Source organism: Callithrix jacchus, chromosome 17 (genome assembly GCF_049354715.1).
Source record: "Callithrix jacchus isolate 240 chromosome 17, calJac240_pri, whole genome shotgun sequence".
Taxonomy (NCBI): domain Eukaryota; kingdom Metazoa; phylum Chordata; class Mammalia; order Primates; family Cebidae; genus Callithrix; species Callithrix jacchus.
The window spans coordinates 80,512,799-80,539,246 of NC_133518.1; the positions used below are offsets into that span (position 1 = coordinate 80,512,799).

At 46.4% G+C, this 26,448-nt stretch overlaps 1 protein-coding gene across 11 annotated transcripts in view; it reads right to left on the reverse strand.

Annotated features, from left to right (window-relative positions):
* The window catches only part of CCDC13 (coiled-coil domain containing 13), a 76,221-nt gene extending 53,817 nt beyond the window's left edge, over positions 1-22,404 (reverse strand). For 2 of the 11 annotated variants that reach the window (XM_078354783.1, XM_035278662.3), the window contains exons 1-3: positions 22,336-22,404; positions 3,566-3,792; positions 1,307-1,455 (exon numbers count right to left, since the gene is read on the reverse strand). In XM_078354783.1, coding sequence (XP_078210909.1) covers positions 1,307-1,455; positions 3,566-3,786 — 370 coding nt within the window. In that variant the 5' untranslated portion in view covers positions 3,787-3,792; positions 22,336-22,404. Of the gene's footprint in view, positions 1-1,306; positions 1,456-1,687; positions 1,763-3,565; positions 3,793-6,472; positions 6,664-22,335 lie in introns of those variants that run through there. The other 9 variants (XM_078354784.1, XR_013528785.1, XR_013528786.1 and 6 more) reach the window with 9 other exon arrangements.
* Positions 22,405-26,448: the final 4,044 nt, after the last annotated feature.

The following is a 26,448-nucleotide window of genomic DNA, read 5'->3' on the forward strand; positions in this document are numbered from 1 at the left end:
CGGAGTGAAGACTGGACTTCAGTGGTTTTCAGGGACACGTAGGGCTGGCAGTCAGATGAGACCATGACCGAATTTGTGTGTTAGCAAAGACTGGAAGAGACAGTGAAGAAGGAGAGGGGCTGAGGGAGGAACCCCAGGTCTGCTGCCCAGGCGTCTCCTGCACCCACTGGAGCCCACCAGCTTCTCTATACCTTGCAGACGGGCAAGCGGCCCCTTCCACAGCTGGATCCTCAGCCAGGCTGAGTTTATCTACTTCTCACAATACAAAGACTTGTCTTCAAGGTTTGCGTTTTTTGTTTCAGACAGAAAAGGCCCAAGAATGGAGGGAGGTGCATCAGGCCAGCCTGGGTCTTCAGGACACCAAACTCCCCTGGCTTTGTAATTCAGCAGTGACAGACCACAGCTTTGGTCCTGCCCTCAAATGCATTTACTCGCAAAGACAGGGAGAGACTCTGGTGGGTGCAGAGTCAGCCCTGCTGCTCTCTGTGACTGGTGACATCTACAAAACTTTCTGATTTATGAGCCGCCTGGGAATTGCTCAATGGGTGTATACACAGCAGATGACAGTCAGGGCCAAAGTCCCCCTCCATCTGCAGGGCCAAAGTCAAACTCATAACCACAGAGCCACGTCCAGCTCACACCCGCAGATCGAAGGTCACTCCCAGACCTGCAAGGCCATGGTCCTCACCGGACTCATGGGGCCTAGGTCTCCATGAACCCAGGCTTACAGGGCAAGGCCCAGCCCAGCCCACATTGGTGGCTGGTCCCAGGATATCCGCCCAGAGCAGGTGGCTTCCCTGTCTCAATCTACCTTCCTGGAGCAGCAATAGCAGGTGCCGTAAAGTTAACACCTGTCTCTACTGGAGCTTCTTGTTTCTTTGAGGCAGGATCCCACTCTGGTGCCCAGGGTTCAGTGCAGTGGGGTGATCGTAGCTCACCGCAGGCTGCCGGGGCTTTTTCATGTCCACATCGTAACATCTGAGCCAGCGCACCAAAGAGGAACACACCCTGCCAGCCCTTGAACGTAATGCGTGATGGCGAGTCACGAGGCCCAGCTGGGTCACCGGCGTTGCCTAGGAGGCTTGCCTGCTGGCCCATGTTTTAATCCCTCATTGCCCCCTGTGCTCCCATTTTCTGACGGGCTGACCTCCCTGGGCCTGCTCTTTTCCTCCACCCTCCTCCATCACTTCCAGGACAAGCTTGACCACAACTGACCCTTGGCACCTCGTGGCACCGAACGTGCTGTCTGCCCTGTCTGAAGTCCCTGGACTGCAGGGCAAGGCCTGTCACAACACTGTGGAGCTACCTGTGAAGGCAAGTCTGTCCTCTTCTGCTTTCTTCCTGAGGTGTTTGATTTCAAAGTCCCTTTCCTTCAGCAGTTTATACAGTCGCCCGTTCTCGTCCACGGTTTCCCTGAGCTCGTTTCGAAGGTGTTCGATCTCATCTTCAAGCACCCTACAAAGCAAAAGCAGAATTACTGCTCCTTCAAGGCAAAGGCCCCGGTGGGCAGGGGTCAGGTCTCCGGTGCCCAGGTAAACACACAGACATGCAGATGCAGACACACACACGTGAATGAAGAAAGGTTTGAATGCTGTGTTCATTAGCTGGCTTCAATAGGGAGTTATAAAAGCCCCCACTTAGAATTCATACTTCTTTTAAGCATCCATGGAGCATGCATAAAACATACCACAGGGCTGGGTGTGGTGGCTCACACCTCTAATCCCAGCACTTTGGGAAGCCAAGGCAGAAGTCTGTGACGAGCCTAGGCAACAAAGAGAGACCTTGTCTCTAAAAATGAAAGGAAAAGTTAGCCAGGCGTGGTGGTGTACACCTGTGATCCCAGTGACTCCAGAAGCTGAGTTGGGAGGACTGCTTTAGCCCAAGAGCTTGAGGTTGCAGTGAGCGATCTTACATTCCAGCCTACGTGACAGTGCAAGACCCTGTCTCTTCAAAAAAAGAGAAAGTATTATAAGCTATAAAGGCAATCTTAGCAAATTCCAAATAATAACATTATACAGACTCTTTTCCCTAATGGCAAGTGACTGTATTAGAATCAATAGTAACAAATAGAAACAAAACAAGGGCCGGGTGCAGAGGCTCAGCCTGTGATCCCAGCACTTTGGGAGGCTGAGGCAGGCAGATCATGAGGTCAAGAGATGGAGACCAACCTGGCCAACATGGTGAAACCCTGTCTCTACTACAAATACAAAAATTAGCTGGGCGTGGTGGCACTCAACTTGGGAAGCTAAGGCAGGAGAACAGCTTGAACTCTGGAGGCGGAGGTTGCAATGAGCTGAGATGGCACCACTGCACTCCAGCCTGGTGACAGAGCAAGACTCCATCAAAAAGGAAAGGAAGGCAGGAAGGAAGAAAGGAGGGAGGGAGGGAGGGAGGGAGGGAGGGAGGGAGGGAGGGACAGAGGAAGGGAGGGAGGGAGGGAAGGAAGGACAGAGGGAGGGAGGGAGGGAGGGAAGGAAGGAGGGAGGGAGGGAGGGAGGAAAGGAAGGAGGGAGGGAGGGAAGGAGGGAAGGGAGGAGGGAGGGAGGGAAGGAAGGAGGGAGGGAGGGAGGGAAGGAAGGAGGGAGAGAGGCAGGGAAGGAAGGAAGGAGGGAGGGAGGGAGGGAAGGAAAGAAGGAGGGAGGGAGGCAGGGAAGGAAGGAGGGAGGGAAGGAAGGAGGGAGGGAGGGAGGGAGGGAAGGAAGGAAGGAAGGAGGGAGGGAGGGAGGGAAGGAGGGAGGGAGGGAAGGAAAGAAGGAGGGAGGGAGGGAACCAACCAACCCAAAACTCATCATATGTTTGAAGCTAGAAAAATACTCGATACTCCTAAATTATTTATGGGTTAAGAAGAAATCATAATACGTATATAAAGAAAGCATTTAGAATGGATTGACTACAGAAGCTGTATTAGAACTTGGCAAATGTAGGTATGATTAAGGCTTGAAGCTTCCTTCTGTCACTTCAGCTGCATTTTACAAGTTTTTCTATCCTGTGGTACACACACACGCAAACACGCACACACAAACACGCATGCGCACACACAAACGCACGCGCGCACACACACAAACACGCACGCGCGTGCTCGCGCACACACGCAAACACGCACACACAAACACGCACGCGCACACACGCAAACACACAGACACAAACACACACGCAAACACGCACGTGCGCACACACAGAAACACGCACGTGTGCGCGCACACACATGCAAACACGCACGCACGCACGCAAACACGCATACACAAACACGCACGCGCACACACGCAAACACACAGACACAAACACACACGCAAACACACGTGCGCACACGCAAACACGCACGTGTGCGCGCACACACATGCAAACACGCACGCACGCACACAAACACGCACGCAAACACGCATACACAAACACGCACGCGCACACACGCACACAGACACAAACACACACGCAAACACGCACGTGCGCACACACAGAAACACGCACGTGTGCGCACACACAAACACGCATGCGCGCGCACACATGCAAACACGCACGCGCGCGCGCGGACACACACACCCCTGAGAGATTTCAAACTTGCATTTACCTCTTCTCAAAGCTGTTTTTCAAGTGTGGCTCCCCAGCATGGAGAAGGCTGAGACCACCTGGGACCTCCAAGGGCTCCTCCTGGCCGTCAGCTCTGCTTTTGGGGCTCAGCTCCTTCTCCCTCTTTTTCTCCATCTGCTTCTGTAGCCGTTTGTGCTGCATCTGCTGCATCGCCTGGAACTGGAGTCGCAAAGTGTCCTGCGAGCTTTCATCTGCTGCCATCCTGCCCTAGGCGCCAGAAAAGAAGCCTGAGCCGCAGCAAACGCCACACCGAGACTCAGCACACAGTGCGCCCTGTCTGCAGCCCCAGCCCTGGAGTTCACTGCTCCGCGCTGCGTGTATGTCCACGCGGAAGCTTGGAAGCCACCCTCCCCTCACATCACTAGAAAGCCGAGGGGGAACTGAGCGGCGTCCCCATTCCCGAACACGCCACGGGACGGCCCATGGCATCAGGACAGTCTGTGTCACTCACACTCAACACTCGACTCGTGCTGGCCCTAAATCAATGGCTCCCAACTCCAGCTGAACACTGAAGTCCCCCAGGAACTCCCAAATAACAATGCCTGGGCCCCTTTCCAGACCAACTAAACCTCAATTTCCAGGAATAGGGCTTGGCCATTTCTTCTTCTTCTTTTTAAATTCAGGTATAGGCCGGGCATGTGTAATGGAACAGAAGGAGTTAATTAAGTTTACAAGTCATGGACAGACTTTATGTTGTCTTCATTTCCTTATCATTGGGAGTATTCCGAGCTCAGAATTTTCCCAATGCAAAAAAAAGGCTCTGAAGAGCCGGACCTGGGAACCTGGCCAGTTCCCTGATCCAATTTTTGGTAAACACCTCGAGGATGTTAGTTACATGATGAAGACATGGACAGTGTCCTGACTTGACCCTTCTTTGTTTTAAAAAGTATAAAAGATTGTTTAGCAGAAGCCGAACTGAGCTTCGATGGTGATTTGGTTTGGACTTGCGAAAACCCGTGCTGCTTTACTGCCGGTGTTGAAGTTTGTGAGCATCTCTAAGTATCCTTGTAAATAAACTCTTTCTCTTTCTTTGTAAATAAACTCTTTTTCTCTATATACCTCGGCTGGTGTTTTTCTTCCCACGAATCTGCCTGAAAAGATTAGAAAATCCAAGCTTGGTACTGAGCAGTGCTCACACAAAAATTGGCGTAGTTGGCAGGATTCGGGGAGAAGGAGTGCATCATGCCTTTCTTTAAAAAAAATGTTAAAATTGTTGTTAGTGAAATTCCTGGTTGGGAAGATCCTGTGTTTGTTTCTGTTGCTCGTAATTGGGCCTCTGGCACTGGCCTAAGTGAAAATTGGGACGGCCGCCTTAGGACGGCTGATCCCGCACAGGTATGTGAAGTTTTGGACCTGGTGTCAGTAGATAAAGGAAAGGAGTTAGCTGCCATTAGTAGACGAGGCTGGATTTTGTTGTCTGCTTATAGGAAACAATACTTAGCTCGCCAAGCCCTTATACAGGAAAAATTGCAGTTAGAAAAAGAATTGGCTGATTTACAAGGCAAATTGTCTATGTTACAATGTCAGAATTTTATCCTCGGTGACCAGGCAAGAATATATCAGGGAGTAGCTGAAAAGGCTGCTGTACGGTGTGCACAGTATAAATATAGAAAACGAAAGTGGAAAGTGAATGCAAAGAAGGTGCATGCTGTCATTGCAACTGCTAAAGCTGATTGGGACCCAGTCAACATGTAAAATTTTTAGGAATATATTGGGATCATGGCTTACGAGCCATTACCCCAAAAGCAAAACAGAGAATATTAGATTTTCCCCCTCCCTCTACCAAAAAGGAGGCACAAAAATATATTGGCTTATTTGGATACTGGAGACATCATATACCCCATTTGAGAATGCTATTACAACCACTTTTTAAAGTAACTAGGAAAAAATACCAATTTGAATGGACTCAAGACCAACAGGACGCTTTCGAGAGAACTAAAGAGGCAATCCAGCAAGCCTTAGATTTATGGCCCCTACAGTCAGGACCTGCTGAATTAATGACTAGTGTGGAAAGTGAACATGCTAATTGGAGTCTTTGGCAAAAGCAGAATGGTAAACGAGTTCCATTAGGATTTTGGTCTCGAAAATTGCCCCAATGTAAAAACCCATATACCCAGTTAGAACAACAATTATTAACTGCTTACTGGGCCTTGTCTGAAACAGAACATTTAACCACCGATAAAGAAGTAATCTTATGCCCTCAAATTCCAATAATGCAGTGGGTACTTTCTGACCCGGTATCACATAAGATTGGACATGCCCAAGAATCCCATGTCATTAAATGGAAATGGTATATACAAAATCGTGCTAAACCAGGCCCCACTGGAGTTTTGCAGCTACATGAAAAAGTTTTTTCCTGCCCAACTGATGAAGGTAATCATGATCAACTCGTTAAACATATTGACAGTAAAGTTTGGGCTAATAAAGGATATGACTCTTTAAGTAAAGAACAACAGAAGCACGCATGGTTTACAGATGGCTCTGCTAAGTACATGGGGGAAAGCGGCACTGGAAAGCTATAGCGTATAATCCCGCTCTGGATTGTACACTAGAAGCTAGTGGAGCAAACGGCAGCAGCCAACTCGCCGAATTACACGCAGTCTGGCTGTGCCTGGAAAAGGAATATGGGGGAGAATGTCATGTGTTCACAGATTCCTGGTCTGTGTAGATGGGATTATTAACCTGGATTGCACAATGGCAGCATGATAATTGGAAGATTCGTGACCGTGATTTATGGGGAAAGGACTTATGGCAAAATATATGGATTGTATTGCAAAGTACTAATGTTTCTGTTTTCCACGTAGACGCTCACGTGCCTACTGACTCTATTGAACGTATTTACAATAAGAAGACTGACCAATTAACTCAAATTAGCTCTAATACTTACCCTGAAGATCATCCCAAGTGCGCAAAATGGGTGCACGAACACACTGGACATGCAGGAGCCAAAGCTATGTACAGGTGGGCGCAACAGAGAGGCATATACCTGCCATTAGATGTATGTAAAACCATCACAACACAGTGTCCAGTTTGTAACCAAGAATGGTTGCAAAATGTCCCCCGTAGCGTCAAAGGAGAATTAGCTCGAGGAAAACAAGCAGCACAAATTTGGCAAATAGATTACATAGGGCCGCTCCCCATTTCTAAAGGGTGCACTTACATATGCACTGTTGTAGATACTTATTCTGGTGTGCTTATTGGATGTCCCTATAAACGGGCCACCCAACAAAATACTCTGAAAACCTTAGATTTTATTATTTTATATTATGGAGTGCCATTACAAATACAAAGTGACAACGGATCTCATTTTAAAGGTAAGTTAATTACTGATTACTGTGCTCAATATAATATAGAATGGATTTATCATATACCACCCACAAGCAGCAGGCCTCATTGAAAAGATGAATGAGTTATTAAAGGAAAAACTACGGAAATTAACAAATCCAATGTATTCAGGATGGAAAACCTTTTTATTACCAGCCTTACAACAACTTAATAATAGACCCCTAACTAGTGGCCAAACCCCGTTGCAACGGATGATATATTCCTCTAATACAGTTGAGATCAGATCCCAAGTAACACATGAGCCTGTAACTATCTCCTGGTGGAGATTCCACCCAGATGCAATACAACCTGGGAATGCTACTAGTACTGCTGCAGGTTATGATTTATTTAACTACTCTGTAACCAAATTAAATAGCAAGACTCAACATGTAATACCCACTGGAATAGGTTTACAGTTACCTTCAGGATATTATGGACAAATAGCTGCTCGATCTAGTCTAGCACAAAAAGGAATGACAATCTTAGGGGGAATAATTCATTCAGATAATTACGGTGAAATCAAAGTGCTTTGTTATAACCTTGGTGAAGAAGATATCATCTTACCTAAAGGCCACCGAATAGCACAACTATTAATAATTCCAGTTTTACAAAACACAGTATGGGAATCACAAAGGTTCCCTCCAAAATCAGCTCATTTAGGATTTGGCAGTACTGATGAAAAGAAACAAATATCAGGTCATGTTTGGGTACAAACATCTCCCCATAAACCATTACAAGCTGGAGAGATAGTAGCACAAGGAAGAAATAACTGTGTATATGTCCTAATTCCCCCCGCTGATACTCCTATATTAGTACCTACTGATCATTTGTTTCATCGTGTATAGATTTGTGTACTCACAGGTATTATCGTTAGCACTCACATCTGGATTGCTTGGCCCATTTCCCCCGGACAAATCGTGTCTCACCAAACTACTTCCAGCAATGGACACATGATTCTACAGTAGGGATGGGTCAACTCCACAAAAGTAAGAAGCCAAGACTCTTACAACTGTTCTGCTAATCAAGTTTGTCACCATACCAATCTTACTATTAGTGGAGATACCAACACTACACTTACCTATTGGATGGGACAGAAACCTGCTCGAGGCATAATTTATAGTAATGATAGTATTACTATTAATGTCACTTCTAAAGTGAATATTTCCTGTTGTCAACAAGATTTAACTACTATGCTATGTCCCTATCATGTGCTGCCAATTCCATACCCTTATTATTATTTGCAACCAGAATTTTGTGGTACCCACATTGACAATAGAAATATAACATATAAAATCAATGATTGTGCTGTAACTACAAAAGGATTAGTATGCACTGATCTACAACAACAGATGGAGCCATGTCTATTGCATTTTTCTGTTAATCACTGTATTTTTACCTTATTACCAGTAAGTGATTACACTGTCCTTTTTGAAGTCCAGCCTCATACATTATGTATTGTATCCAATCAATCTGAAGTATTGTCATATATGCAAGTTGATTTTCCATTTGTTGGATGTATTTATAATATCTCTATTTTTCCCTGGCATAATTCTACTATTTATTTAACCCCAATTATTGACTATGAAAATGTCACTTTCAACCCAATAAGCCTGCCCCAACCAAAGTTGGAAACCTATTTAAATCTAACTACTATATTATATGAAAATAAAGCTTTAAATCAGACATTACAGAAAAGAGATCGACAATTAAGTGAATATAGACTACAAACCACCATAGTAAGTCATAAACTGCAGGACTATTCCCACGCTATAGCAACAGATAGTAATCATCACTGGTGGGATTGGTTATTCACACACTCATCAGTGACATATAGATTCGTCCCACTATTCATGATAGTATTCATTTTAATAGTTATTAGTATATGTAGTTGTTGCTGTTCTTTGTACTTATATCAACGCATTAAGAATTTATATGATGCATTTACTTACAACTATTATGTGTATAATAAGTCTGCCCATGCCTAGGGCTGAATTGTAATGGAACAGAAGGAGTTAATTAAGTTTACAAGTCATGGACAGACTTTATGTTGTCTTCAATTCCTTATCATTGGGAGTATTCCGAGCTCAGAATTTTCCCAATGCAAAAATAAGGCTCTGAAGAGCCGGACCTGGGAACCTGGCCAGTTCCCTGATCCAATTTTTGGTAAACACCTCAAGGATGTTAGTTACATGATGAAGACATGGACAGTGTCCTGACTTGACCCTTCTTTGTTTTAAAAAGTATAAAAGATTGTTTAGCAGAAGCCGAACTGAGCTTCGATGGTGATTTGGTTTGGACTTGCGAAAACCCGTGCTGCTTTACTGCCGGTGTTGAAGTTTGTGAGCGTCTCTAGGTATCCTTGTAAATAAACTCTTTCTCTTTCTTTGTAAATAAACTCTTTTTCTCTATATACCTCGGCTGGTGTTTTTCTTCCCACGAATCTGCCTGAAAAGATTAGAAAATCCAAGCTTGGTACTGAGCAGTGCTCACACAGCATGGTGGCTCACGCCTGTAATCCCAGCACTTTGGGAGGCCGAGGCGGGTGGATCACGAGGTCAAGAGATCGAGACCATCCTGGTCAACATGGTGAAACCCCGTCTCTACTAAAAATACAAAAAAATTAGCTGGGCATGGTGGCGCATGCCTGTAATCCCAGCCACTTGGGAGGCTGACGCAGGAGAATTGCCTGAACCCAGGAGACAGAGGTTGCAGTGAGCCGAGATCGTGCCATTGCACTCCAACCTGGGTAACAAGAGGGAAACTCTGTCTCAAAAAAAAAAAAAAAAAAAAAATTCAGGTATAATTCACATATAGTAAAGTACACAAATTCTGACCATGTGGCTCAATCATTCTTTCCACAGACATACACCTCTGTGGTACACGTAGATCAAGGTATAGGGCATTTCTAGTCCCTGAGCAGGCTACTCTGCGCCTCCTCCAGTGAATCCTCCCCCAGGGTAACTACTATTCTGACCGCTACCATTGAAGATGAGTTTTGTCTGGTTTCTTTTTAGTCAATCTATCAAACAATAATTTATGTACAGTAAGATACACCAGGCCAGGTGCAGTGGCTCATGCCTATAATCACAGCACTCTGGGAGGCCAAGGCGAACGGACTGCTTGAGCCCAGGAGTTTGAGGCCAGCCTGGGGAACGTGGTGAAACCGATCTCTACAAAAAACTGGCAGTGGTGGTGCAAATCTGTAGTCCCAGCTACGCAGCGGGCTGAGGTGGCAAGATCACTTGAGCCCAGAAGGCGGAGGCTGCAGCGAGCCACGATTGTGCCACTGCATTCCAGTGTGAGTAACAGTGGAATGCAGTAACAAAAAAACAGAAAAGCAAAAAACACCAATTTCATGTGTACAAATGAGTTTTGACAAATATGTTCACCTGTGTCAACCACCTCCGCCGTCATAAAAGAACATTTTCATCACGCCAGAATCCTCCTGTGTGCCCGTTTGCAGTCCATTTCCCTGCCAGTCCCAACCCCAGGCAAACTCAGGTCTGCTTTCGTTCACTACAGTTTTGCCTTTTCTGGAATTTCCTATGACTAGAATCATACAGTAGTTAGGCTTTTGTGTCTGGCTTTTTTACTCAGTATGATCTTTTTGAGATTCATTATAAGCTCATTCCTTTTTATTACTAATATACATTGTTTAGATAAACAACAATTTGATTATACATTCACCTGCTGTTGGACATTGGAACTGTTTCCAGTTTTGGCTATTACGAAAAAAGCTGTTGCCGGGCACAGTGGCTCACGCCTATAATCCCAGCACTTTGGGGGGCCGAGGTGGGCAGATCACCTGGGGTCAGGAGTTCGAGACCAACATGGAGAAACCTCGTCTCTACCAAAAATACAAAATCAGCCAGGCGTCTCACTCTGTCACCCAGGCGAGAGTGCACTGGCATGATCTCGGCTCACTGCAACCTCCACCTCCCTGGTTCAAGCAATTCCCCTGCCTCAGCCTCCCCAGTAGCTGGGACTACAGGTGCCTGCCACCGCACCTGTCTAATTTTTTTGTATTTTTAGTAGAGTTGGAGTTTCACCATGTTGGCCATGCTGGTCTCAAACTCCTGACCTCATGCAATCCGCCTGTCTCAGCCTCCCAAAGTGCTGGGATTACAGGCATGAGCCACTGTGCCTGGCTATGAATATATGTTTTTATTTCTCTTGGGTATATACCTAGAAGCAAAAATTCTGGCTTATATGGTAAATTTATGTTTTACTTCAAAAGAAACTGCTAAACTGTTGGCCAGAGTGGCTGCAGCGTGTCACCTTCCCCAGCAATGTCTGGGGTCCCAGGTGTCCCACCCTTGTCTGTATTTACTCTGGTCAGCCTAAGTTTTAGTCTTCCCATTGGTTATGTAAAATGGTATCTCGGCTGGGGGTGGGGGCTCATGCCTATAATACCAGCTACTCAAGAGGGTGAGGCAGGAGAATGGCTTGAACCTGTAAGGCAGAGGTTGTAGTGAGCCAAGACTGCACCATTGTACTCAGCTGGGCAGCAGAGCAAGACTGTCTCAAAAAAAATAAATAAATAGATAGATAAATACATAAATCAGTTCAGATAAAATAAAAATAAAATGCTATCTCAATATGGTTTTAACTTGCATCTCTGCTGACTAGTTACCTTTCTGTTTTTTTTTATTTTTATTTTTGAGACGGAGCCTTGCTCTGTCACCCAGGCTGGAGTGCAGTGGCACGACCTCGGCTCACTGCAACCTCCACCTCCTGAGTTCAAGCAATTCTCCTGCCTCAGCCTCCCGAGTAGCTGGGACTACAGGCGCATGCCACCACACCTGGCTAATCTTTTTTTTTTTTTGGTAGAGATGGGGTTTCACTGTGTTAGCCAGGATGGCCTCGATCTCCTGACCTTGTGATCCACCTGCCTCAGCTGACCATGTGTCCATCTTGTTTTGTGACAGGACTACTTGCATTTTTTTGCCCATTTTTAAAGTGTATTGTCTGTCTTATAACTGGGTAGTCAGTTTCTTATACATTCTTGATGTTTTGTCTGTTTGAACTTCACATAAACGAAATAACAGGGCACAGACACTGGAATTATTAAACGTTCCCCTCATGATTTTAAAGTGTAGCCAGTGGTGACGCCGCTGCCTTAAACCAACCTCAAGCCACACCATCTACCTACCATGCAATTAACCATAAATCTTGTGTATTCTCCATAAACGTCCTAAAATCTGCCCCCATGTCCCCATTCCCACTGACATCAGACTCATAGCCACGAAGGGGCATCTGCACTTGCTGTTACCTCTGCCAGGAGTGTCCTCTCCCCAGACATTCACCTTACCGACTTCCTCTCAAATGTCACCTTATCACAGAGGTCTCCCCACATCCTACTGTAAAAAGCATCCCGCCCCCACTCCCCCCGCCTTTGCCCCGTGGAAAGCGCCCGCCCCCACTCCCCACGCCTTTGCCCTGTGGAAAGCGCCCGCCCCCACTCCCCATGCCTTTGCCCCGTGGAAAGCGCCCGCCCCCACTCCCCATGCCTTTGCCCCGTGTCATCTTCCTCCTCCATGGCACTTAGGTCACCTGGCACGTCGTATTCTGATCTGTTTACTTGTCCCCCTCTCTCCCTCCGCACCAGCTTCACGGTGGCAGACACTGTGTGCTGTTCCCTGCTGTATCCTCGCGCCTATAGCAGGGCCTGGGATGCTGCAGGCCTGGGATGAACACTTGGTGGAGAATGACTACCAGTTGCTTCCTCTAAAGCACAGCTCTGAGCCTGACAGGCTCTGGCGCAAAAAGCTCCGGCAGATGCCCCTCAGCCACAGAGCCAAGTCCAACAGCACAAGCGCTCTGGATCCGGCCTCGGTGTCTTCCGGCCTGTTTGCCCTTTCCTGACGCTGGTTCAAGCCGCTTGTGTGGACTTGCTCCTCTGTTCCTACACCTCCTTCTCCTCCAAGGCTTCCATCTTGCTGGTCCTCCCACACCAGCATGAATACCATGGTCCTTGTCTGACCCTCTGGGAGGAATACTCTCCCTGCCCTGACAGCCTCCACTGCTGAACCTGTCCCTTCTCGATATGCGTATCTCCATCTCCACAGCGCTGGTCCCAGAGCCTGTACTCAGTTACTCTTGAACTCGCTTCAGTGCCAAATTCCCAGGACGCAATCTAAAAATGCTGAGAACCAGGCCCCACCCTGAGAGAATCTGATTTAAATCAGTCTGGAGTGGAGACCCAGGTGGTTTTAATGTGCTGTGGGCTGAGCCCAGGGTCTGGCAAAGGTCAAGCACAAGCAGGAGCTGGTGTTTTGTTGAAATTCTTCACCAGGCAGCCCCGCACAGTAAGAGGAACGGGAAAGAATTAACAGGAAGGAAAACCTGTACTGTCCACACCTGGACATTCCAAAAAACAGCTTTGGCCTTTGACCCGCTCCTGAGAGACTCTCTGAGCACTGCGAGCACACTTGCTGATGAGAGTAGTTTTTTTTGTTTTTTTTTTGAGACAGAGTTTCGCTCTTGTTACCCAGGCTGGAGTGCAATGGCGCGATCTCGGCTCACCACAACCTCCGCCTCCTGGGTTCAGGCAATTCTCCCGCCTCAGCCTCCTGAGTAGCTGGGATTACAGGCACGTGCCACCATGCCCAGCTAATTTTTTTGTATTTTTAGTAGAGACGGGGTTTCGTCATGTTGACCAGGATGGTCTCGATCTCTTGACCTCGTGATCCACCTGCCTCGGCCTCCCACAGTGCTGAGATTACAGGCTTGAGCCACCTCACCTGGCTGAGAGTGTTTTTCTTCACCTGGGAGCCTTGGGCCATTCCCGTCTATGCTAATTAATGATGTGATTCATTGCTGGATGTGGGGTAGGCTGGAGGGGACTGGAGATTGAGTGACTGAGGTCAACTGTACCTGCATGACCGTCTCCTAATAAAAACCCTGGACACCAAGACTCAGGGGAGCTTCCCTGGCTGGCAATACTCCACGTAAGTTGCCCGGAATGGTTTCCAGGAGAAGTAAGCGCTGTCAACAGGACTCCGCTGGGAAAGGACTGGAGGCTTGCACCTGTGTCTCCCGGACTCTGCCCTGTGTGCCTCTTTGCTGATTTTGACCTGTATTCTTTCATTGTGATAAATAATACACGTGAGTATAATGGCTGACCTGAAGGCCAAATCCTCTGTTAAAAGGTAAATGTTAGGCCAGGCATGATGGCCCCCACCTATAATCCCAGGACTTTGGAAGGCCAAGGTGGGAGCATAGCTTGAGCCCAGGAGGTTGAGGCTACAGTGAGCTGTGATCCAGCTACTGCACTCCAGCCTGGGTAACAGTGAGACCCTGTCTCCAAAATAAAAACAGACAAACTTTAAACAAACCAAATTTAACGGAATTTAATTGAGCAAAGAACGATTCACAGATTCAGAGTGACGCCAGGGCTGCCACCTGGCCAGGTAAAATGTACGGACAGAGCAAAGTAAGTGGTGGACAGAAAGCACAAGTGGGCTGATTGCAGCTGGCTGTCTGCCCTTCCCGGACACAATCTGAGCAGCTGGCTGCCTGTGATGGCCGAAACTCTGTGACTGGTACAAGAGTAGGTTACAGTCTGTTTAAATATCTAGTTAGGTGACAGTTCACTACGTACAGAGAAACCTTTAGGCTGAGCTTAGAATACGTAAGAAGGCAGCTTTAGGCTAGTCTAACACATCCCATGGGCATGTTGTTTGGCTCTCACAGAACACTATGTTACGATCTGAATTTGTTGCCGACATTCAAAGAAGTGTAACTTCAATACCAGATTTCCAGTGTTGACAAAAGAGTCAGACTCTGTAACATATTTGAAGAGATGTAGTCTTTTTAGACAGAGTCTCGCTCTGTCACCCAGGCTGGAGTGCAGTGGCACAATCTTGGCTCACTGCAACCTCTGCCTCCTGGGCTCAATCAATTCTCCTGCCTCAGCCTTCTGAGTAGCTAGGACTTACAAGCATGTGCCACTATGCCTGGCTAATTTTTTTTTTTTTTTTTTTTTTTTTGTAGAGACAGGGTTTAACCATGTTTGCCAGCTGAGCAGCTGGCTGCCTGTGATTGGCTGAAACGCTGTGACTGGTACAAGAGTAGGTTATAGACTGTTTAAATATCTAGTTTGGTTACATCTGGTCTCGAACTCCTGACCTCAAAGTGATCCACCCACCTCAGCCTCCCAAAGTGCTGAGCCACTGCGCCCAGCCTGAGATTCATTCTAAGCCAAATATGAATGATCATGGCCTGTGACTCAGCCCTCAAGAGATCCTGAGACCACGTGCACAAGGTGGTAGGGGCACAGCTTGGTTTTACACATTTCAGGCAGACCTAAGGCATCAATCAAATACATTGAAGATATCTACTGGTTTGGTCAGAAAGGCAGAGCAATTCCAAGGTCAGGAGGGAGGAGCTTCCAGGCCACAGTAGATTTAATTCTTCTGATTGGCAGTTGGTTGAAAGAGTTACTGTAACTAGAAAGGAACATCTGGGTTAGGAGAAGAGAGACCAGAGTTTTACTGTGTGAACTCCAGAAGGCAGGAGGGCACAATGAAGCGCGTCCAAGCCCTGCGTCCCGTCAAGGCCTGAACCAGCCCTTCAGGTTAACTTGGGAGTGCTCTGGCTGAGAAGGAAGTCCACTCCGATGGTTGGGGGCCTTTGAATGTCATGTGTGGTTTCCACCAGCTTCTTTTTAGAGTTTACAGATCTGGCAACGCTGGGCCCAGAATCCCACATGGACGGCAGCTGCTATGCAGAGATTTCCTCTGGGGCACAATATGTTCTTTCCCTTAAACAAGTGTCCCTGCCACTTCCAGATGCTGCAGCCAGAGCATCAGCTGCCCATTATCAATGCACATAAATGTTGTTCTTTCTCTTGCACCTGCTGGATTCACTTTTATTTCCCATCAGCCACAGCACGTTTTGGGTTTGTGGCTCCCGCTGAGGATTAAGCCCGGGCAGCACCTCACAGGCTGGCTTCGGCCACTCTCCTCCCTGGGAGGCCTTCCTCCCAGGCCTCCCCATCCCAGCCCTTTACCTTCCCACTAACACCCAGTTAGCTTCTAGGATTCCCCTCAGGGGACTGTGTGGACTCCCAGAATCCTTACGGCCCCCCTTAATCACTAAACTTAACCTCAGTTTATTATAATTATCTAACATTTTATAAGGGAGACCTGTGGGGATTGCTCCTGTGTGAGGCCCGTAGGAAACGGGCCTCGCCATACGGTGAGCTTGAGCCCGGACACAGATCCCCGGTTGGGGGAGTCAAGCTGAGGGAAAGCAGGAACCAAGAGAGGGACTATGTTATTCTAAATAATTAACAGACATTACTTTATGGATATGAGGACTTGGGAGGCATTGTGTCTACTTTCGGCTTGTTATGGTTTATTGCTTGATTGTGTTCATTTTGGACCTGTGTTACTTACTTACGGTAACTTACAGGGCGTAACTGTAACTTACTTACCATGGCTTACAGGGCGTGACTGTAACTTACAGGGCGTGACTGTAACTTACGGTAACTTACAGGGCGTAACTGTAACTTACTTACCATGGCTTACAGGGCGTGACTGTAATCTACTTACCTTGACCTACTGGGCGTAACCTACTTACTGGAAGTAACCTACTTGCTGGGCGTAGCCTACTTACTGAGCTTAACTTACTTACTGGGTGTAACTTGCTTACTGTAACTTAAGTACGTTAATCTGGTGTAAACAACTTTAACTTCAGAAAAGTATATAATGAAACACATTGCAAAAATAAAATTGCTGCATGAGCATAGCGCATGTAGCCCTCCAGACCTCGCCTTTTCTATCTCCTTTTTTCCGGCGCGCGCTCTCTTCCAGGTTTGGGACCCTCTCGCTGGACGAGATTCCCGGGCTCGCGTTCAGTTCACAACAATTTTATTTACATTACTTCCCTTTACAAAGAGACCTCTTAAAAGCAGGGGTCCTAATAATATCTTATTCATTTGCTAATTCTCAGCATCTTGCCCAGAACAGGCCTTCAACTAAGGTTCGGAGAACTGTCACTGAATGAACGAACACAGTAACGTGTGAAGAACAGATGCAGAGAATGTGATGGGTGTGGGGAACTATGATGGATTCAGAATGGCCAGAGGGCAGGGCAGATTTGGGGAGGCACCAGAAGGAGCGTCTGATCTGCCCAGCGAAGCAGGGCAGATTTGGGGAGGCACCAGAAGGAGCATCTGATCTGCCCAGCCAAGGAGCCTGGACTTTATCCTGAGGCATTGGGGATGTTCTGAGGGTGCACATAGGATCACCCCTGCCTTCCACAGAGCTGGAGGCAAAGGGCCTAGCAAGGAGGGGTCTCTGGGAAGGCATGCGGGCCTAAATCAAAACTGCTCCTGTAGAGATGGAGAAGGGGGAACACGAATTGCTGCCAAATGGAAGGGACTGAAGGCAGGTATGCAGAGAAGGAGAGGGGAGGAACCTGGGCTGTGTTGAGTTTGAGTGATTGGGGAGAGAGCAGGCCCTGACAGAGGACCAGTTTTCCACGCTGCAGACAAGGTGGTGGACTCTGAGATGCTGGGTGGGCAGCTGGCTGGCTGAGTTGCTGGGTGGGTCTGGGACTCAGAAGGGAAGTCTGAGCTGGAGCCTCAGGTGGTATAGACCTGGAGTGTGGACAAAGCAGGATGAAGACAAGGTGCAGAGTGAGGAGGGGGAGAGAGGGAAGGAGGAGGAGGAGGCAGAGGAGGCAGCTGGAGCATGTAACAGCCTGACAGGTTCATCTTGCCTGCTGTCCAGAAAACCAACACGCTGAAAACAGCAGGTGTTGCAGAAAAGAAAGAATTCAACTGGCCAGTCAAGTGAATGGAGGGAACGTAATTCCCAAATCTCCCTCTGACTGCAGTGAGCCATGATTGCACCACTGCAACACCCAGCCTGGGTGACAGTGTGATCCTGTCTCAAAAAAAAAAAAATCCTGCACCTCCAAGAATATTAGCAAATTGAATCCAACGATGTATTTGAATAATTAAACCACATGACCAAATAGGAGTTAAGTAGGCAAGGCTGGTTTAACATCAGAAAATCAGTTAATGTAACCTCTCACCTCAACAGGCTAACGAAAAGTCACACGATTCACACAATCATATTCATAGACACAGAAAAAGCATTTGACCAAATCCAATGCTTGTTCATGATAAAAAACTCTAACTAGGAATAGAGGAGACTTCTTCAAGTTGATAAAGAACGTCTACAAAAAACATATCACTACCATCATACTTGGCAGTGAGAAACTACACGCTTTCCCCCTAAGACTACGGACGTGACAAGATGTCCCTTCTCTCCACTCTCACTTAACATCATACTAGAAGTTCTACCTGACGGAATAAGACAAGAAAAGGAAATAAAATGTATGTATATATATATATTGGAAAGGAAGAAATAAAATCGCCTTGGTTGCAGATGACTGATTGTCTATGTAGAAAATCTCAAAGAATCTATTAAAAAAAAAAAAAAAAACTCCTGGAACTAATAAGTCATTGTAGCCAGGTTGCCATAAGTAAGGTTAATATACAGAAGTCAAATGCTTTGCCACATACTAGCAATAAGCAATGGAAAACTGAAGTTAAGAATGTGAGACCATATATATTAACGCAAAAATGGAGAAACATGGGTATAAATCTTTTTTCTGTTTTTGAGACGGAGTTTCGCTCTTGTTACCCAGGCTGGAGTGCAATGGCGCGATCTCGGCTCACCGCAACCTCTGCCTCCTGGGTTCAGGCAATTCTCCGGCCTCAGCCTCCTGAGTAGCTGCGACTACAGGCGCGCACCACCATGCCCAGCTAATTTTTTGTATTTTTAGTAGAGACAGGGTTTCACCAAGTTGACCAGGATGGTCTCGATCTCCCGACCTCGTGATCCGCCCGCCTTGGCCTCCCAAAGTGCTGGGATTATACCTAATATGTGTAAGATCTATATTAGGAGAAATATAAACCTCTGATAAAATCAAGAACTAAACAAATTATCTCACGTTATCTCATGAACATGAATAGGAAGAATCAATATTGTTAGGATGTCAGTTCTTCCCAACTTGATCTACAGAGTGAATGCAATCACAATACAGAAATCCCAGCACCAGGATGGCGGTCGTGGAAGCTGGAATCCACTAAGGAGTGTGTAACGACTCACCTGCCGGGGAAAAGAAAAAAAAGAAATCCCAGCAAATTACCGTATGGATATTGACAAAATGATTCTAAAGTTTATGTGGAGAGGCAGAAGATCCAGAATATCCAACACAATATTAAAGAAGAACAAAGGTGGAAAACTGACACTACCTGACCTTAAGACTTACTATAAAATGACAGTAATTACGACAGTGCGGTGTTGGTGAAGAAACAGACCAATGAATCAATGAAACCAAATGAAGAGCCCAGAGAGAGAGCCATAGAAAGAGAGTCAACTGATCGTCGACAAAGAAAGAAAGGCAGTGGTGCTGGAACAACGGATATTCACATGTGAAAAAGTGAATCTAGACGCAGACCTTATACCTGTCACAAATATTAACTCAAAATGGATTATATACCTAAATGTAACGCAGGAGAAAATCTAGCTGACCTTGGGCTTGGCTATGAGTTTTCATATATAATACCAAAAGCATGCATGATACATGAAAGAAAAACAAATTGGTAAATTCAACCTCATTAAAATTATAAACTTCTACTCTGTGAAAGATACTGTTAAGAAAATGAAAAGAGGCTGGGAGCGGTGGCTCATGCCTGTAATCCCGGCACTTTGGGAGGCTGAGGTGGGTAGGTCACCTGAGGTCAGGAGTTCAAGACCAGCCTGGCCAACATGGCAAAACCCCTTCTCTACTAATACAAAAATTGGCTGGGCATGGTGGCGGGCACCTGTAATCCCCAATACTCAGGAGGCTGAGGCAGGAGAATAGCTTGAACCCGGAAGGGTGTGGTGAGCTGAGATCGCGCCATTGCGCTCTAGCCTGGATGACAAGAGTGAAACTTCGTCGTCCAGAGGGCAAAAGACCTGAACAAACTCCTCAACAAAAAAGAAATATGGACGGTAAAGAGACATATGAAAAGATGTTCAGCATCATATGCCACTAGGAAACTGCGAATCAAAACAAAAATGAGATGTCGTTACACACCTATCAGAACGGCTAGAATCCAAAACATTGACAACATCAAATCACGGCAAGAATGTGAAGCAACAGGCATTCCTATTTATTACTGGTGGGAACGCAAGAGGGAAAAGCTGCTTTGTGTGGGCTTTTTTGGGTCATCTTTTCAAAGCTAAACAGTCTTGCCATATTACCCAGTTATCATATTTACCCAAATGAGCTGAGCAATATGTCCACACAAAAACCTGCCAGGAAATGTTCATAGTTTTACTCATAATTATAAAAAATCAGAAAAAAAAACCGATGTACTTCAGCAGGTGAGGAGATAACCTGGTACACTCATACCAGGGAATATTATTCAGTGATGAAATGAGCTATCAAGCCACGAAAAGACACGAAAGTAACCTAAACGTGTGTTGCTAAGTGAGGAAGCCAGTCTGAAAAGTCTACAAACGATATAATTGCAAACTGTATAATCCGGAAAAGGCGAAATTATAGAGAAGTAAAAGATATCGGTGGTTGTGAATCCCTTCTTTTTTTTTTTGAGACGGAGTTTCGCTCTTGTTACCCAGGCTGGAGTGCAATGGCGCGATCTCGGCTCACCGCAACCTCCGCCTCCTGGGTTCAGGCAATTCTCCTGCCTCAGCCTCCTGAGTAGCTGGGATTACAGGCACGCGCCACCATGCCCAGTTAATTTTCTGTATTTTTAGTAGAGACAGGGTTTCACCATGTTGACCAGGATGGTCTCGATCTGTTGACCTCGTGATCCACCCGCCTCGGCCTCCCAAAGTGCTGGGATTACAGGCTTGAGCCACCGTGCCCGGCCCGTGAATCCCTTCTAAACGAAAAATGTCAGTGGTTTCCAGGGACTGGCAGGGAGGAGGAATGAACAGTAAAGCCTTGGGGGTTTTTAGGGAAGTGAAAGTGTTCCATGTACTTTAATGGTGGATACATAGCATTACACATTTAGCAAAACTTGTAAACCTGTAGAACCTAAAGCAATGAACGCTGGCCAGGTGTGGTGACTCAGCTCTAATGTCAACACTCGAGGAAGCCAGGGTGGGAGGACCACTTGAGGCCAGGAGCTTGAGATCAGCCTGGTAGCATAGCAAGACAATATCTCTACCAAAATTTTTTTTAAATTAGCCAGGCATGGTAGCATGTGTCTGTGTTCCCAGCTACTCAGGAGTCTGAGGTGGGAGGACTGCTTGAGTCCAGGGGTTCCAGGCTGCAGTGAGCCATGATCATGCCACTGAACTCCAGCCTGGGTGACCAAGTGAGACTCTGTCTCAAAACAACAACAAATGAACCTGAATGTAAACTATAAACTTTAGTAAAAACATGTCAATATAGTTGTACCAATGGTAACAAATGTACCACTCCAATGCAACGTAGAAGATGTTAACAACAGAGAAAACGGGAATATGGAAGGTTTTCTGAACTGTTTTCTGTTCAATGCTTCCATAAATCTGCTTTAAGTCTATTCATTTTCTTTTAAAAGTAAAGGCTAGGCCGGGAACGATAGCTCATGCCTGTAATCGCAGGACTTTGGGAGGCCTAGGTGGGCGGATCACCTGAGGTCAGGAGTTCGAGACGAGCCTGGCCATGTCTACTAAAAATACAAAAATTAGCCAGGGGTGGTGGCAGGTGCCTGTAATCCTAGCTACTCGAGGGCCGGAGGCAGGAGAATCGCTTGAACCCGGGAGGCAGAGGTTGCAGTGAGCTGAGATCGCACCACTGCACTCCAGCCTGGGCGATAGAGTGAGACTCCGTCTAAAAAAAGAAAAAAGTAAAGGCTAGAGCTGCATGGAAAGAACTCTTGGCCCAGGCAGGACTTAGAGCCAGGGAGGACAGGGAGTGGGAAGCGTGGCAGCCACACTCAGGAGTCCTGGGAGGAAGCAAGATCCCAAGGGCTGTTGAGTACACAGGTGACAGGGCCCAGTGAGGAAAGACTGAGGCCCCTTGCCCCATGGGTCTGCCTCTTTGTTTCATTGCTTTTCTCTTTCTCTCTCCTTCTCTTTCTGCTTTTACTGTGTTCTTTTCGAGTATTCTCAACAACAGGCTGGGGGCCTGGAGGTGTGGCGGAGACGCCCGCGGACGCCTAGTTTGGCGCCCTGAAGCCTGCTAGCATCTACGGAGGGAAGGTTTGGGATGGGGCCGCGGTGAGGATCTGGTTCCCGGGCTGGAGTCTGAGCTTGGAGGGGAACTCCCTCTGGCGAGTCCTCAGTCCTGTGGGGGCCAGAGGCAGCGCGCTCGGGCCGGGGTGTGCGCTCAGGATCGGGCCCGCGCTCCTGGCAGCTCGGGCTCTCCCGGCTCCGGCCCGGCCCTTCCGCCCTCCCTGGCACTTACCGCGGTCTCTCTCCACCTCTCCCTGCAGCGGCTAGGCAACTTCTTCCGGACGCCGGCACGCGCTGCCCTGGCAACCGTCACCAGGGAAACCAGCGTCGTCCCTCGCGCGTCCTCAGCGCGTCTTACGTCAACGCGTCCCTACGGGGGCCGAGGGGCGCCAAGAGTTCTGAAAGTGACGGAGGCGTTGACGGCGCGCGGGGCTGGGTCCCAGTGAGCAGCATCCCCAGTGCGCTGGAGATTTTTTAAAAGTTTTGTGGACCAAACGTTCTGCACAGAGACGTGCATTCCGCTCTCCTGCTGGGGAGTTACAAAGCGAACGATCCCACCATGAAATTGATAGTAGCTATTCAGATATATCTAAAATGTCAAACGATGTGGAGGAAGGCCGTGCTACGATGGTGAGTGAAGGAAGCAGGACGCAGTACAGCGAAGTAAATCAATTAAGTTGTGTTTATTTCAAACAAGGCACTAAAACAAGACCGAAATAGAAACCTTATAAGTGGTTCTGGGCCGGGCGCGGTGGCTCACGCCTGTAATCCCAGCACTTTGGGAGGCCGAGGCGGGTGGATCACGAGGTCAAGAGATCGAGACCATCCTGCTCAACATGGTGAAACCCCGTCTCTACTAAAAATACAAAAAATTAGCTGGGCATGGTGGCGCGTGCCTGTAATCCCAGCTACTCAGGAGGCTGAGGCGGGAGAATTGCCTGAACCCAGGAGGCGGAGGTTGCAGTGAGCCGAGATCGCGCCATTGCACTCCAGCCTGGGTAACAAGAGCGAAACTCCGTCTCAAAAAAAAAGTAAGAACATGCTGTGAGAAAGTTTAGGACGCAGGAGAATTTCAGAACACACGAATTGGAATGAGCATTAGAAAGTCTGGGAATGGAGGCCACATTTGCTTCAGCAATTCAAGGGTTATTTTTGACGAGGATATCATTCATGCAGTAACCGATGTTTTCAAAACCAGGGATGATTTTCCTCTAGGTTTGTTACTTTTCCACTGTCGTCACTAAGGCTCTCATGCCATTTTTTTTTCTGCCCAAAATTCTCTTGAGAATTTTCTTTAGTTTATAAGCTTGACATTTTATTATCCAAGAAGCTGGATAATCCAATCTGGGTCACCGGCATTTCCTCATGTAGGGTATACAGATGTTTGTTAATTCCAGCCCACTTATTTCTCTAGCCAGAAGTATCTGCAGGATACTGCTCTTTGTATTGTTTGCTTTTTAATTTGAAATTGTATTGAGATTATTATAGAATCACATGCAGTTGTAAGAAATAATAGAGATCCCCTGTATACTCTTCCAGTTCCCCACAAAGATAACATTTAGCAGAACTTAAGTATAATGTCATAACCAGGATATTGACATCGATACAACCTACTCCTCTTTAGATTTCTCCAATTTAACTGTCCTTTTCTTTTGATTTATCATGTGTTGGTTTGTGTACCCGCAACCATCAAGATACCAAATACTGGCCAGGCACAGTGGCTCATGCACACCTATAATGCCAGCATTTTGGGATGTCGAGGTGGGCAGATCACTTAAGGCCAGGAGTTCAAGACCAGCCGGGCCAAGATAGCGAAACCCTGTCTCTAGTAAAAATAATAAAAATTAGCCAGGCATGGTGGTGGACACCTGTAATCCCTGTTACTCGGGAGGCTGAGGCATAAGAATCACTTGACCTCAGGAGGTTGAGGCTATAGTGAGCTGAGATTGTACCACTGCACTCCAGCCTGAGGGACAGAGTGAGACTCTGTCTCAAAAAAAAAAAAAAAAAAAAAAAAAAACCAAATACTGTCACAAGGATCTCTCTGCTGTCCTTTTATAACTATGTATGCCTCCCTCCTTCCTCCTGCCCTAACCCTAACCCTTTATAACCACGTTGGTCCTCCATTTCTAAACTTTTGTCATTTCAAAAATGTTATACAAATGAAATAATGCAGCATGTAGACTTTTTAGGATGAATTTTAAAAACTCAGAATAGTTCCTGGGAGATTCATCCAAGTTGTGTATCAATTATCCATTCCTTTTTATTGCTGAGCCGTTCTAGTATGAATGTACAGTTTGTTTAGCCACTTACCCACTGGAGGACATCTGGGTTGTTTCCAGTTAGCAGCAATGATGATTCAGCTGTTATGTGCATGTATAGGTTTTTGTGTGAGCATATGTTTTCATTCCTATGGAGGAGTGCAGTTGCTGTGTAGTATGGTAATTGCATATCTAGTTTTAGAAGAAATTGCCAAAGCTGTTTTCCAGACGATTCCACTTTACATTCTTACCAGAAATGTTTGAGTGATCCAATTTCTCCACCACCTTGCCAGCATTGGTGTTGTCACTATTTTTTTGTTATTTTAATAGGTGTATAGTGATACCTCATTGTGGTTCTCATGTACATGAGGAATACTGAACATCTTTTTCATGTGCTTACTTGCCATCTGTATATTTTCTTGGGAGAAGTGTCTGTTCGTCTCTTTTGCTCAATTTCTAACTGTCGGGTTTTGAGAATTCTTTATATATTCTATATACTAGTCCTTTGTTGGATACGTGGTTTGCAAACACTTTCTCTGAATCTGTAGTTGGTCTTTTAATCCTCTTCACTTGGGCTTTCACAGAACAAAAGCCTTTTTGACAAGGTCCAATTTATCAATTCCTTCTTCTATGGATTGTGCTTTTGATGTGAAGTCTAAGAATTCTTTGCCTAGCCCTGGGTCCTAAAGATTTCCCACCATTTTTATAAAAGTGTTAGTGTTTTATGCCCATGATTTATTTTGATGTCATTTTTATATAAGGTGTGAAGTTTAGGTCAAGGTTCTTTTTTGCTTTTTCACCTATGATGTCCCGTTGGCCCAGCACCATTTGTTGGAAGGCTATGCTTCCTCCATTGAATTGCTTTTGCACTTTTGTCAAAAATCAGATGAGCTAACTCAGCAACAAAACCCGATTCAAAAATGGGCAAAGGAATTCAACGGACATTAATCCAAAGAAGATACACACACAACAGATAAGCACATGACAGCAGGCCCAACAGCACTAACCATTAGAGAAATGCAAACCAAAACCACAGTGAGATACCACTTCACACTCATTAAGATGGATATTATCCAAAAAATGGAAAACAGCAAGTGTTTGCCAGGATGTGAAGCATTTGGAACCCTTATGCATGGCTGGTGGGAATGTAAAATGGTATATCCACTGTATAAAACAGTTTGGCGGTTCCTCAAGTTAAACAGTGAATTGCCATATGACTTACAGTTCCACTTCTAAGCATATGCCCAAAAGATTTGAAAGAAGGGAGCCGGACGCAGTGGCTCACACCTGTAATCCCAACATTCTGGGAGGCCAAGGTGGGTGGATCACCTGAGATCAGGAGTTCCAAACCAGCCTGACCAATGTGGCAAAACCCCACCTCTACTGAAAAAATACAAAAATTAGCCAGGCGTGGTGGCAGGTGCCTATAATCCCAGCTACTCCGAAGGCTGAGGTAAGAGAATCGCTTGAACCCGGGAGGCAGAGGTTGCAATGAGCCCAGATCCCACCCTGCACTCCAGCCTGGGCGACAGAGACTCCCATCTTAAAAAAAAGAGGGGGTTGAAAGAAGGGACTTGGCCAGACACAGTGGCTCATGCCTGTAATCCCAGCTCTTTGGGAGACTGAGGTGAAAAACTGCTTGAAGTCAGGAACTCAACACCAGCCTGATCAACACAGCAAGACCCCGTCTCTACAAAAAAATAACAAAAAATAAAGAAGGGACTCAAACAGATAATTGTATGCCAACGTTCATGGCACTGTTATTCACAGTAATCAGACGGTAGAAGCAACCCAAGCGACCGTCAACAGATGAATGGGTAAGAAAATGTGGTACATATATTCAGTGGAGTATTCCTTAGCAAAGAACGGCATTCGGAATTCTGGTTGAACCTTGAAAACGTTATGCTACGTTAAATAAGCCAGACACAAAGGGCAACATTGTATGATTACATGTATATTAGGTACCCAGATGAACAAATTCATAGAGACAGAAAGTAGAACGGAGGTTGCTAGGGAGTGGAAGAAGGGGGAAGTAGAGAGGTTTTGCGGTTTTTGTTTTTGAGACAGGGTCTTGCTGTATTGCC